At 39.1% G+C, this 15,395-nt stretch overlaps 1 protein-coding gene across 1 annotated transcript in view; it reads left to right on the forward strand.

Moving 5' to 3' along the window:
* Window positions 1–15,395, forward strand: part of LOC142655347 (sodium channel protein type 2 subunit alpha-like) — a 99,174-nt gene that overhangs the window by 61,185 nt on the left and 22,594 nt on the right. The window contains exons 11-16 of the mRNA XM_075829390.1: window positions 939–1,073; window positions 2,243–2,527; window positions 9,413–9,545; window positions 10,715–10,956; window positions 12,707–12,880; window positions 14,321–14,677. Coding sequence (XP_075685505.1) covers window positions 939–1,073; window positions 2,243–2,527; window positions 9,413–9,545; window positions 10,715–10,956; window positions 12,707–12,880; window positions 14,321–14,677 — 1,326 coding nt within the window. The remainder of the gene's footprint in view (window positions 1–938; window positions 1,074–2,242; window positions 2,528–9,412; window positions 9,546–10,714; window positions 10,957–12,706; window positions 12,881–14,320; window positions 14,678–15,395) is intronic.

The raw sequence follows: 15,395 nt of genomic DNA on the forward strand, positions 1-15,395 counted from the left end.
CACACAGTCCTCCCCCTCTTGTAAATAGTGCCACACAGCCCCCTCTTGAATATAGTTCCACACAGTCCCCCCTTGTATATAGTGCCACAGAGTCCCCCCTTGCATATAGTGTCACACAGCCCCGCCTTCTATATAGTGCCACATAGCCCCCTTGTATATAGTGCCACACAGCACTCCCCCTTTGTATATAGGGCGACACAGCGCTCCCCTTGCATATAGGGCCACACAGCGCTCTCCCCCCTTGTATAAAGTGCTACACAGCACTCCCCCCTTTGTATATAGGGCCACACAGTTCTCCCCTTTCCCCTTGTATATGGTGCACACAGCGCTCCCCTTTGTATATAGGGCCACAGAGCGCTCCCCTCTCCCTTGTATATAGGGCCACACAGCGCTATCCCCCTAAAAAAAAATATATTGTACTTACCTTGCCCCGTTTCCGCTCCGGCCGGACACATGCGCATCCTCTGGACCTTGTATATAGTGGTACACAGCACTCTTATATAGGGCCACACAGTGCTCCCCTCTCCCCTTGTATATAGTCCTGAGGACTCAGATACAACTGAATGTGGCTGCCGCTAGCACCGGGGCCCCCTCTGGTGCTAGCGACGCCACAAGGCATGAGGGGGCCCGTGCAGGTATGTGCAGTTCGGTTGGCCATGAGTCCCCTGGGAGCCTTGGGCCCTGGGTGGCCACCCGAACTGCCCTACTGATGGTCCGCCACTGGTTCTGGGTATCTCAAAGTCCCGACAGATATGAAAGTGCAGCTCTGGTTACATTAAGCAGCACTGCACACATTAAACCCCGTTCCAGGCTGCCAACGTTTATATACGTGACAACTGCACGGAGCATCGGCAGTTGGAACGTATATAGCTGTATGGCTGTCGTGAAGGGGTTATTTATCTAAGGTTTATCTTTTCAATCTCCAATTCTCACTGTAGGCTGCAGCAGAAGCGCCTACAGTATCAGAAGAAAGTGAAGATGGGGAACTGGATGATCTATCTGTGAGCTCATCTACACTATCAAATAAGAATGCCGAAGACAGAATAAATCCGGAACTGGCCAAAGAAATGCAGGTAGACCATTATGATGGAAAAATACTGTACAGTACATTTTGACTGATTCCAAACCGTACCCCAGGCCATTGTATTGTGAATGTATTAAAAAGAAGAGACTGCAGGGAAAGGGCGGTTGTGCACTTTTTAATATAAGGTATGGACTATGGATACTGATGTATAGAGATTTAAAGAAGTACAGTATTTCGCATCCATGGGAGACAATATCTAAATAAAATATTTATTTTTTATAATATATAATAATTATCTTTAGTATTATTGTCTTATTATTTTTAATTGTTTAGTTGTATATTGCTTAGCTCAGTAAATCATGTTTCATATATTATAAATTATATATTTATAGGGGTTGTCTGCTAGAATGGGTCTGGGCTACAATACTAGACACTGTCCATGGATAGTAGTGGAGTTGTAAAGCTGACCCTTTTTTCTAATCTCACACACCCCTTTAATATCCCCCAACAAGTTCATTTGCTCTTTATATATTTAAAGTTAAAGGGGTTTTCCCATCAGAGACATTTATGACATATCCACAGCGTATGTCATAAATGTCAGATAGATGTGGGTCCCCCCACTGGGACCCACACCTATCTCTAGAACAGTGCCCCCTAAACCCCATTATAGCTATTTGTGCTCACGCTGACTCCCGGCCACTTCCAGATTACATGGTCGGGACATGGTCGGGAGTTACGGAAACAGCGTAACTTGCTGAGCTACGCTATTTCCGTAACTCCCATAGTAGTGAATGGCAGTTACGGAAGCAGCGTAAAGCTATGCTGTTTCCGTAACTACTATTCAGTTCTATGGGAGTTAAGGAAACAGCGTAGCTCAGCAAATTACGCTGTTTCCGTAACTCCCGACCATGTAATCAGTAAGTGGCCAGGAGGCAGCGTGAGCACAAAAAGCTAGAACGGGGATTAGGGGGACCCGTTGTAGAGATAGGTGCGGGTCCAGAGGTTGGACCCGCAACTATCTGATATTTATGACATATCCTGTGGATATGTCATAAATGTCCCTCATGGGAAAACCCCTTTAAACCCCTTTAAACCCCTCATGGGTTGTCCCTCATGGGAAAACCCCTTTATGTGTAAAAACATTAAACTGTAATATACTCAGCATTTAATTTCCTGTTGTACATCTCAATTTATTTTCACTGTGGTTATTTTTTGCAGACACGGTCGAGTATCCATATTAGCAACGCTTTTAGGTTCAGATATCATGTGAAGGATGGAGGGTCAGAGAATGATTTTGCTGATGATGAACATAGCACTTTTGAAGATAATGACAGTAGAAGGGACCTTTCTCTGTCTGTGCCTGGGAGAACAGACCGGCTAAATAGCAATCTTAGCCAGACCAGTCCATCAATCAGGAATGGTAAAATGCTCAGTACTGTGGACTGTAACGGAGTTGTTTCATTGGTCAGTGGTTCATATGCACGGGCTGAACTTCTTCCAGAGGTAACAGTGTGGACACAACAACCAATATGAATGATATTTTAAATATGCAGCAGGAATTATTTAAAGGGAAATACTATACATACTCACATACTCATGTTTGGAGTTCTTCACTGTTGTCCTAATTCAAGTGGATTAAATCCAGGGATCTCTAGTAAAGCCAATCCGTGCACAGCTCTAATAAGGCACCATTGTGGGGTATTCTTATTTCTCGAGATATCCAACAAGCAGCCATAGGACCAACTTTAATTATGGCATCATTAACGGTCTCAGGAAATCATATTTTATTTTAATATGGATCAGCTATTATTATTTTTCTGCAAATTAATTCAAATTTCCTCTTAGAGAGGACCTGTCAGCTCCCCTGACATGTCTGTTTAAGTAAATACCTGCATTCTCTATAAACTTACCATTTTGGAGCATTGTGCCTTTCCCTTTTTTTATTCATTCTGGAAACATACAATTCCAGGAGGAATAACAGAGGAATGATGGAGATATGAAAAAAAAAAAAAAAATATGTCCCAGAATTATCATTTCATAGGAAAGTACAGGGTGGGCCATTTATATGGATACACCTAAATAAAATGGGAATCGTTGGTGATATTAAATTACTGTTTGTGGCACATTAGTATATGGGAGGGGGGAAACTTTTCAAGCTGGGTGTTGACCATGGCGGCCATTTTGAAGTCGGCCATTTTGTATCCAACTTTAGTTTTTTCAATGGGAAGAGGGTCATGTGACACATCAAACTTATCGAGAATTTCACAAGAAAAACAATGGTGTGCTTGGTTTTAACGTTACGATATTCTTTCATCAGTTATTTACAAGTTTCTGACCACTTATAAAATGTGTTCAAAGTGCTGCCCATTGTGTTGGATTGTCAATGCAACCCTCTTCTCCCACTCTTCACACACTGATAGCAACACCGCAGAAGAAATGCCTCCCGATCTGACCCCCTTAGACTTTTATCTTTGGGGTCATCTGAAGGCAATTGTCTATGCTGTGAAGATACGAGATGTGCAGCAACTGAAACTATGGATACTGAAAGCCTGTGCTAGCATTTCTTCTGCGGTGTTGCTATCAGTGTGTGAAGAGTGGGAGAAGAGGGTTGCATTGACAATCCAACACAATGGGCAGCACTTTGAACACATTTTATAAGTGGTCAGAAACTTGTAAATAACTCATGCAAGAATAAAGTAACGTTAAAACCAAGCACACCATTGTTTTTCTTGTGAAATTATCGATAAGTTTGATGTGTCACATGACCCTCTTCCCTTTGAAAAAACTAAAGTTGGATACAAAATGTCCGACTTCAAAATGGCCGCCATGGTCAACACCCAGCTTGAAAAGTTTCCCCCCTCCCATACACTAATGTGCCACAAACAGGAAGTTAATATCACCAACCATTCCCATTTTATTTAGGTGTATCCATATAAATGGCCCACCCTGTATTTACACAAATAGACATGTCAGGAGAACTGTCTTTAAGATAATTAGGTAATGTTTTGTATATTCTTTGTCATTCTGGGTCTCGTTTTTTAGGAAACCAACAAACCTTTATATAATGTAAACAAGATGGTTAAAAATGTTCATTAATAAAAAACACAAATCAATAAAACAATAGATTTAGTAAATGTTTTGGATATATGTGCCCAAATACAAAATGGGCATTGGCATTTGAAACAATTAGTCTTAGGCTACATGGCGACTTTTGGTTCACATGCAAGTTGTGGTAATTTTCAATGTTTAATGTATAAACAGTATACAGTAAGCTCCTCAGCTCCCCCTAGTGGTGGCTTTCTAAGTTACGAAATAATTAGCATAAAATGTAGGAAATTTTTAACAAACAGCGTTTATTTTATAGCGTTGCATACGCGTGAAAAATGTGCATTCATTTTTTTTTTGTCGATTTTTTAAAATAATTCCCATCTAAATATTAATCGAAATATTTTGCAAGTTATTCTATTTTATCAATTACTTAGAAAATCATACAGTACAAGTAAGAAATTCTGAGGTGAAACAGACGTCAAACTACCCATAAGTGTCTTATTTTAAGGATTGTGTGGGCGCATTGTTATTAGAGCTGAACCACTGGGGAATGTACAGTTCAAGGAAAGAAATGACTTTCAAAGGTTCATACAATCCCCTGTGTAGCATTTTCCTCTCTGTTAATTCTACTGCAATTATGAGCGATGTACCAATATAAATGTGTCAGGTTTACAATAGTCAAGATCTTGGAAAATTAGTGAGCCGGTGGATGTATAAAAGGTCCTGATTTCCTAAAGTACCTGAAACATTTTGCAGGAAATTACTCTATTAATAATAGCTGCAATATCAAGCCCAGCTGTGTTATTCACATTGCAACCAGGTCTTGAATTTATACAAAATGAAGGTCAGGGGCCATTTAGGTATTGGGGCAGTACCCAAGGACCTATGGTCAGTAGGGACTCGTAGCCCCTTGGATAGTTAGAGCACACCTGCAAAAAACACACAAAAAAACAACAGTAAAGCTAGATTCACACGTTTTTCATGTCCGAGGTGCCCCCGTGCGGGTTCCGTTTTCACGGATCCCCATAGACTTGTGCCTATAGAGCAAATGCTGTGTAAACGGCCACATTGAAATACATGCGTCCGTGATGGTCGCTGTTTTGACGCCCGTTACACGGACGTAAAATATGTTCGTGTGAATTAGGCCAAAGAAGCAACAATCAAATGTTATTTGTTAACCCAACTCACATGTATATAATGGTATTTATCGGGCCCACGACCTCTAATGCTTCGTTCTAGACTACTCTACTGTAAGTTCACCACTGAATAATGTGCAACCTAATCATTAACCAGTTCAGGGTCGGGTTGTTTTAGGACCAGACACCGTTTAGCCATTTTAACACACGTTAGTTAAACTCCTATAACGTTTTTATTTGTTGGGCTAGCGACGTGATAGACAATTAAGGTTTTTTTTTTAATATACATCCTTTTTGCTATTTTAGTATTTTAAGACTTATAGTTTGAAAATAATAGTAAAAAAATTGTGCTTTTTTAAATTTCAGCTAATTTTTTTCTGGTAATCATACAGTTTTAAAGAATAAAGAAAAGAAAAACAAATTCCCGGACATAACCAGCACACACTAGGATAAAGTAGGAAATATAATAATTGCATTTAGTTAATATAGTGTCTAAGGAGTTAGTGTTAGGCCGGGTTTACACGAGCGTGTGCGTTTTGCGCACGCAAAAAACGCAGCGTTTTGCGTGCGCAAAAGGCACTTAACAGCTCCGTGTGTCAGCCCCGTATGATGCGCGGCTGCGTGATTTTCGTGCAGCCGCCATCATTATGACACTCCGTTTGGATGTTTGTAAACAGAAAAGCACGTGGTGCTTTTCTGTTTTCATTCATCCTTTTCAGTGCTGTTGCGTGAATCACGCTTGTCCCACGGAAGTGCTTCCGTGTGACATGCGTGGTTTTCCCACACCCATTGACTTCAATGGGTGCGTGTTCAGTGAACAGTGCCCAAATATAGAACAGGTCGTGAGTTTTTAGACTAATATAGGTCTGTGCGATGCTTGTGAAAATCACGCACGTTGCACGGACATATAACACGCTTGTGTAAATGAGCCCTTACTCGGTACATGACCAAGGAGATAATGGAAATAATTATAAAATTACCATATGGTTGAACAGAGTTCACTAGAAAAACCTGGCCAAGTGTATGGAAATGTATAGTGGTAGTGGTGCCACATGATATAACCCCAAAATAGAGGAGGAAGGTTACAAACACATATGGAAAAACATGATGAAAGATCAAAGATATTATATCAAAGTTTCAGAGACAATGTACAAAGCCAAACACCATGAAACCAAACACCATCACCAAAAAAAAATGGCAGCCCCCATAGAGAAGTAAAAGTAAGAAAAAAGTTAAAAGTACAACACAAGAACACAAATAAATAAAATGTATTTTAAAATCATACTAAAAGCAATATTATATAAAAAATATTTTTTTCGTGACACCTTCCCTTTAAATAGCTCTATAAACCATTTCAACGGAGCAATAGGAAATAACAATATAGATGTTTTAATGGAGTGACTTCGATGTTTATAAGTTTGAATAAATATTTTTCCTGTAGTTTCAAAGTAAATGCCCCAAACTTCAAATCCAAATTGATCCTGGGTTTTTAAACCTATATAACTATCCTCTGGTCTTATAGCCAATCGGGCTAATTCAATCAAGTAATGATATACATAGAGTAATCTCCATTTGGTATTAGGATATTGCGCTGTATTTCCACTTGAGAGGAAGGCAGCAAACCACAAAGTCAACTGACCAGAATTACCTTAGTACGGCTCCAGTCATGTAGATGAAGAATAAGGTATTCTCCGGTATTCTCTTCATAGCAGAGTTCCTCGGTAAACGGTTGTTTCCCGTAGGTATGTATTTACCTCATACGTAGTTTTAGCCACATGGTAAGGGGGCGTTCTCCAGTGAGCATAGCATGGGGTCACGCAGGTCACGTACGACGTGATGATGTCACTCACCGCCGTAGCAGAAGGATCTAAGATTTGATTGGCTGATCATATAGTTTTACCCTAAAATAGACCATTTATTTGTGATCGTCATTGTCTACCGTAAATTTTGATATATTACATGTCTATTTTAGGGTAATTAGGTCAGGGCTATCGTTACGACAATGATTGACATGGGGAACTTTTTTGGGGGGTTCATATTTTATGTGTATTTATATTATATAATTAATTTTTTACTTTATTTTACTTTTTATTTTTATTATTATGGCTTGTCTCTCAAAGGTCAAAAATGACCTTTGGGGGACTTTAATTTTCATGTTTTTCCAATGTAACTGGGACTGTCACTGTTAGGCCCTGTTCACATGGCATGTATTTGACGCATATTTTGAGCCAGCTAAAGCCTGCGGCGTGGATCTACTATAGCGCGGGTATTAAGGACCTCGACCGCCCGCAGTATAAATACCGTGGGCAGTCGGAAACCAGTTAATATACTAATATTCTATTAATCTGGCATTTCATGGCCAAGCTAGCCAAAATGAAATGATAATCCTAAATTTTGCGAGGCCTGAAATTGGAAACCTTTTATTATGATATAAGTAGTATCAAATTAAAATAAAAACACAGCTCTGCTACATCTTGAAACAGAACCTGTCACTTATGGAGTAAGGCTTTTTTTTCATAAAAAATGCATTAAATCTGTAGCGACAATATTTTCGTCAGTATTTGTAAGTCAAAACCAGGAGTGGGTCCAAAACATAGAAAAGGTGCAAATCTTTCCATTATACTTTTTCTCTGTTTATGTTCCAGAGAAGGAGCCGCGTGTAATGCACTTTATCTCCTATAAAGTCCAATAACTGTTGTCATCCTGAAGCTGCAATATGTCAAGTCCCTTTCATACTTCTTCTCTTTCTCCAACCTGCTTAATGCTATTTATAATCTTTGAACCTGGCATCTAATAGCTGGGAGACTGTTGAGGACGGCTGGGTCTCTATGGACTTTTATATGAGGACAGTAGAAAATAATTATAGAGATCACCCATTAATTTATGCAATTTTTCACCAAAGTGACCAATAAGTACAAATGATACATTTTTCGGTGTCAGGATAGAACATATTTATTTAATAGAAATTACGCAGAAGCCTCAGCAACTAAATTCAACATTTTGCAGTATTTTGTGTCTACCCTTTCTCTTTATTGCGCGTCCATCCGCCATCGATAGAGACTTTCTATCAGTTTTACTAACACATCTGAAGGGATATTTTCTAGGCTTCTTGTAAATATCTCCCAAGGTTCAATCTTAGAAGTTGGAATCATTTTCTGCTTCCCATGATTCATGTAATCTGAAACACATTGAGTGATGTTGAAGTCTGGGCTCTGGGATGGTCCGCCTATTGTTCTCAGAGCACCAGGAACTTCTATATTTTTTTGTACGTCTTGACTTTTGCTGCAGTTTCTTATAGTATCTGTCTTCCTGCAGAATGAATTTATTTCCTAATCAAAAAATTAGAAAATGAGCAGAAACAACTGCATTTTACAGATCTGAAGGAAGCTGAGCATGATTCTCTCCTACCTCTCAAAGATGAAAGCTATTTAACTGATGGTAACAGTTTTCATGGTCTACCAGGACTTGGGAGCCATGGTTGAGCCCCACTTTTTGAACACCAGTTTTGTAAACTTTTTTTTTTTTTTTACTAGTATATTTGTTAGACTGTTTTCATCTTAATGTTTAATCCACATTTCCTATTTTTTTCTGACACTGAAAAATGTATAACTTAATAATGTAATTTAATAGATGAAAAGCTGGACAGTGCTGTAAATATGAGAAGTTGTGTGCAATTACGGTAGTTTGGTCTTGTATTTAATATTAGATAGTATTAAAAGGGTTGTCTCGTCTCTACAAACCCTTTCCGTATTTCCCAATAGGGCATATGACCATCATAGAGAGGGGGTCCCCCACTCATGACTACCCCCTATGTGCCAGAGTGGCTATCAATCAGTGGCCCTCACTATTTGAATATATTATTCTCATGCAATACCACATACCACAGAAGCAATGAGCTGCCAACGTCAACTTCCCAGTGATTTCAGTAAGAACTATGTAATGTTTCATTTCCTTGCTGCTGGGTTTCCCAACATATTACAGTTGGTCACTGGGGTTCCCAGCAGCTGGACACTTCTCGGGAGCCATGACTCTCATCAAAGGGGTTGTCTGACAACTTCTTCAACAAAAAACATATCAGATGAACATTACACATGGTGTAACAGACACGTGATACAAAATAGAAAACTTTTGCACCAAAACCACTCTGTTTTTGCACTAGACATATGCTTGACACAGATTGAATGACTATGTGCCTGGTTTCTAGGGTACCACAACAGAAACAGAAGTAAATAAAAGAAGACCAAGCTCATACAAAATCTCAGCGGATATGTTGGAAAATCTATCTGTCAGACAAAGGGCTCAAAGTATTGCTACTATTTTAACAACTGCAATGGAAGGTAGGACAAGTCTTCTTCAGTTGACATATTTCATTTATACACAGTGATTTTCTGCTACATATTTAGGGTATGTTTTGTCTTAATATATTCTGGGCCTCATATTTGAAAACTAGTGCACATAACAAGTGGATTATTTGTACACAGAAGCCAATTAGATCGTCCTTAAAAGCATTGCGTTGTCCCTTTTAGGACATATGGATGTGATAGAGGGGAATCCCCCGCTCAGAGCCCCCAAGTCTATACGGGTTTGAACAGCCATTTAAAGCATTTCATAATTTATAATTCATACCCACTTAGAGTCCCTTCTCCACTTATATTTACTGTTATCTCTAATAAAATGCGTCCTGGCACTTGCCGAAATGTTTTAATCTGGGACCTGTTTGGCACTGCTGAGTTTTCCTATGAAGACTTGACGCTGTGCCTATCATGTAAAGCCAATAATTCTTTCTTCGGTGTTTGACTTTTGAACATAAAACTATGTCTGCATATACATTTTTGATAAATTACTTTTGCACAACGATGCATTCAGCTGGTAAATTAAAAATATCTGTTGGAGTTTTTGTTGTAATGTATGTATGTATTGAAGGAGTTGTCCAATGTTCACAGTCCCTTCTCTTATGCTGAGCTAGTAGTGGGGGTCCTGCTATCATTCATCTCTCCAATCGTACAGAATGACTCTCTGCTTTGGAGGAACATAGATGTCTATTGAATACAATGGACGACCAGTAATTTCATATTGTGCCATTTGACTAATAGAAAAAAATCAAGTATACGCCGAACTCATAGTTATGAGTGCAGGATATTCAGGAGGGAAGCGCTCTACCCGCCTTTCTCAGAGTGATTGACAGGCCAGCTGTCAATCACCGCCAAGAGGGACAGGGGTGTCGGGGGGAGTGCTCACCTCTTAAATACACTGGAATCATAACTATGAGTCCTGGGTATTCTTTGAGCACTCCTATTAGCCGAATGGTAGATTATTTTTTTGTGCCGCTTTATCTAATAGGGGAGCGGACCTGTCCCCATACAATGCTGTTCTTACATAGGGCAGCATAGTCTAATGGCAGATCTGCTTTAAAGATATGAATGAAACTCTATACATGAACTCAATCAAATAAAGAATATTGCTTATTAACATTATTTCTCATTTAGAAGACCTATTGTATTTTCAGAACTTAAAGAATCAAGACAAAAGAAGTGTTCACCTCGTTGGTATAAATTTGCTAAATCCTTTTTAATCTGGGACTGCTGTGATCTGTGGCTGAGATTTAAAGAGATCATGGAGCTCTTTGTGACAGACCCATTTGTAGACCTGGCTATCACCATCTGCATTGTTCTAAACACTATTTTCATGGCCATGGAACATGCCAACATGTCGAAGGATTTTGTAAATGTTCTATATGTCGGAAATCTGGTGGGTTCAAACTTTGTGCTTGGTACTAAAATAATATAATGTGTCAGTCTTAATAGGTATTAAAATACAAATTTCTCATGTACAGTTTCATACACTATAACTGTTATAATAATGTGCCATTCGAGCATCAAAGCAGTGCCCAGGTGCCCATGGCCAGAGGAGACCCACAGCCCCTTAGTCAGTACAGTGTTTAAAACATTTGCGTGCAGGGCAAAAAAAACATATGGACAAACAATCACTTGATATATTAGCAGAAACGCGTATCCAATTGTGGGTAGGATAACCTAATGTTTTGAGGAATGGATTCAGTCTGTTTGTCGAGTGGCACCAGGGTTCCTAATATGTGCCAGAAAAACTTTCCCCTGACCATAATCCTGCCCCACCAGTTTGCACGGTGAACATCTTATACGTTGGGTCTATTGGCATGTTGCAACATAAGCTTGAGCTTATTAAACTCGAGGATATTTTTCCTGTCTCCAAAAATCTAGTGTGGTTAACTAGTACGGCAAAGCAATTTGAGCTAAGTCTGTAAAAAGTGTTTGTATACCAAAATCAAAGACTATGTACATCCAGTCTTAATGTACTGCCAACACCCCTATATCATATCTTTGCCCCCCATTACACGTGCCTTATTATTGTCTTTATTCACTTTTTCCTACTATCTTGTGTTTGTATCTTTTCAGTATACATTGTTCATATTTTTTATGTTCATAACACATCCATCTGCTACTATTGCTATATTAGTTTTATCTCATGTATCCTGTGCCTTGCATTTGTTCCAATAGTTTACTAGCTTTTGTGCAATCCACTCCCCCATTAGTTTTGCCTAAGCCTGACGTTTACTCCATATCTTATATTGAATCCCTCTACTCCTGTATCTTGTGTATGTTTTCCCCTTTTATAGCTATGCCTATTCCATTCTGTTTTATCACTTTTATTCATGATGGTTTCCCGATTGTGCCCTATTTGGGCGCACTTCATTCTCTTTGTAACCTCTTGCTGTGTCTTGTGTGTGTCCCTTTACCCCCCTTACCTACCCTACAGCATGTACTTTTTTTCACGCCATCATGTTTATTGCATATCCCCCCACTCCCTTCTTTACCTTATCTGTTACCCCTTCAGCAGTGCCTTTATGCCTCTCACACTCTCCTTTCTACAGTAATCACTCCACCCTATTCCTTGTGTGTACCCCATCACCTCATAATACTACATTATTGTCTTCTTATTCTAATTCAATTGTTAGCACACATTCACTTATTTATGTCATACTCCTACCCCTCCTGTGCATTATTTATGCTCTTCATACATCCATTGCTTGCCTTATGCCTTGTCGATTTCACTCTCCTTATTGAACCTTCCATACTTTCTGTTCTTGAGGACTTATACTGGCCATAATGCCAAGCTTGCTCTTAGATGCCTGCGGGTAATTACCTATTCACCAGTGTCAGTATCAGCCATCACCGATTCGAGTTGTAACACTGCGGACACCAAGGTTCCTACACTTACTTATTCACTATTAGTAAGTCACCTATAGAAGATAATTTCTCACATTATGTACAGAGGTACATATTTTGTTTTATGGCAGATTGGGGGCAGAAATTTCACTTGGCTACTTATTAAACAGACCCTGTAACTCGGGCATACTGTGTTTTAATGCTTCCCATTTGTTATGTGCTTTTGTTTCTTTGTTTTAGCTATGGAAATGCAAAAAAAATCACGATTCACTACTGAAAAATTCTTCTATTTCCAGGTATTTACAGGAATTTTTACATCAGAAATGGTTCTTAAGATGATTGCACTGCATCCATACTATTATTTCCAGAAAGGCTGGAATATATTTGATGCATTTATTGTTGGTCTTAGTTTAATGGAAATTGGAGTTTCAAAAGGAGGAGGTTTCAGTGTTCTTCGATCCTTTAGACTGGTAATTTAATGTTATTTAAGATGTATTTGATATATTTGTATACATTCTGTTTTATACACAGTCTTAAAGGAACACTAAACCTAGAAATAAATGATAGAAGTAAATAGGAGATAAACTTGCTCACACTGGTTGTCGGTCTGCAGGATTTTCTGCATGTTCCTGAAGCAAACAGTCTTGGAGAAATCTTACAAATAATACAGAGGTTCACTTCCTGATCTTTATGATTCTCAGCTGGAAGAAACCTAAGGGTGAGGCTTCATCAACGAGACTGCGCTTAACAGCCTTTGTCTCCTATTGCAGATAGAGCAGTGGGCGGGTCTCCTGCTGCAGACAGTTGTCTTAGATTGAGAGGGGAAATGGTTGATCTCCTGGGACACATATAGAATAACTTTATATATTTCAAACAGTTTTAATAGGACAAAATAGGATCAAATCAGAGGGAGACATTAATATAGGAAGTGCTGGGAGTTTTTAAAATGTTGTGTTTAGTTTCTATGTTTAGTGGTCCGTTAAGGGTTAACTATAAAAAGGATTGATAAATAAATGTGGGTTCCTAAAAACTTACATAGTACATGCCATAGTTATTTAAAAAATAGAATTGTGGCTAAAGTCACCTTTAATATCCTAATTTATTCTTTGGTTATTTTTGTCTTATTACAATTTATCTGCATTGACATTTTTTCTCACAAGTTCTGATATATTTTTTATATAATTTCTAAGATGTTCATACTTTACATAAGATCAGGACACTAGAAATGTTCTCTTCCTAAAGAAAAGTTCAAGTTAGGTTCTTTGTATTGCATTTCACCCCTTCTATTTACTATGGTTGAGGGCCTTTGCATAGCAGCAGCCTATAAGTCAGATAGGTGACTACAATCACTGTTCTTAAAGGGTTATTCCCATCTTAGACATTTATGGCATATACATAGGATATGCCATAAATGCCTGATGGATGCGGGTCCCTGCTCTGGGTCTCACACCTATTTTGAGAAAGGGGGTCACTCAACCCAGTCCCGCCTGGTGAGGCAGAGACTTCATTCTTTGTTCTTCACATAGATGTGGGTCCCAGAGCTAGGACCCACACTTATCACAGATTTATGTATCCTGTGGATACGCCATAAATGTGTGCGATGGGAATACCCATTTAAAACCTAATTCCACTTGCAAAAGCACTTTTCTGTAATCTAATAGCAATAAACCTGCTGCTGTGCATTTACTACTAAAATCGCCCTTTTGCATGTTTCGATGCTGCCTTCATACCAGCTGTTAGTGACTTGACATAATATCCATGGTGTCTGGCACTTAACATTAGTAAATTAATACTCTGGTTCTCAAGTAGCTATAACGTCACTGCTTCATTGTCATAACTCATAGTCTCATGTTTGTAACTTTCAAATAAGTCCATGAAATTGTAAAATCTTCTCTTATTCTAATTTATAGCTTCGTGTCTTCAAGTTGGCAAAATCATGGCCTACCCTGAACATGTTGATCAAGATCATTGGTAACTCTATTGGAGCTTTGGGAAATCTGACCTTGGTGTTGGCCATCATAGTGTTCATCTTTGCTGTGGTCGGCATGCAGCTGTTTGGTAAAAACTACAAAGAATGTGTCTGCAAGATCTCCGAAGACTGCAAACTTCCCCGCTGGCACATGAATGACTTCTTTCACTCCTTCCTGATTGTGTTTCGAGTGCTTTGTGGAGAATGGATCGAGACCATGTGGGACTGTATGGAGGTGGCTGAACAATCTTTGTGCCTCCTGGTGTTCTTGTTAGTGATGGTGATTGGGAATCTTGTGGTATGTGAAATATATTATATTTATTGGATTCTATTGTCTGTATTATTTTTCTCCCTTAGGCTCATTTACAGATCTACATGATACCCCTAATTTAGGTCTGAACCTTTCCTTTTCAGTCATACAAAATTAGCATCTCCTGCTGTGGTAGGAACACCTGCTGGTTCAGTGTCTGTACAGAACATACTCTGCACATGTGATTTCTGAGAGGTTTAGTATGTACAATAGACAGTGTAGTCTACTATACAAAAACTCATTCTCTTATAATGCTATGCAGCAGATTGAATTGCATCATACAGTAGGTCCTCACTGTTTAAGATGTGGATAGTATAAACAAGTTCCAGAAACAACAGTTAAAAATTCTAAATAATCTCTGAGCAATTTGAAATTACAATTTAACACCACTATTAAAATTTAAAGGAACCCCTTATAAAGACCGCCCCTTTTTAAATTGAGGATAGTCTGGCGATCAGCTGATCACCGACGGTCCAGATTAAAAAACCCCTGGGGGAAGCAGCAACCATGTAGCAGTCATTCAAATCAACATGATGTAATACATGGACAGGCTGGGTCCACCAAAGTAAGAGCTGTTCCTAATGAGCGGCTCTCATTTTTGGCTCATATGGACGGTCCAGAAAGGGGGATCAGCCCACTATGAAAAATGTTTTCTGGGATGACACTATGCTTTAGGAAATGTGAACAGCCCCTCAAACTAATAGCT

The sequence above is a fragment of the Rhinoderma darwinii genome, chromosome 6, assembly GCF_050947455.1.
Source record: "Rhinoderma darwinii isolate aRhiDar2 chromosome 6, aRhiDar2.hap1, whole genome shotgun sequence".
Taxonomy (NCBI): Eukaryota; Metazoa; Chordata; class Amphibia; order Anura; family Rhinodermatidae; genus Rhinoderma; species Rhinoderma darwinii.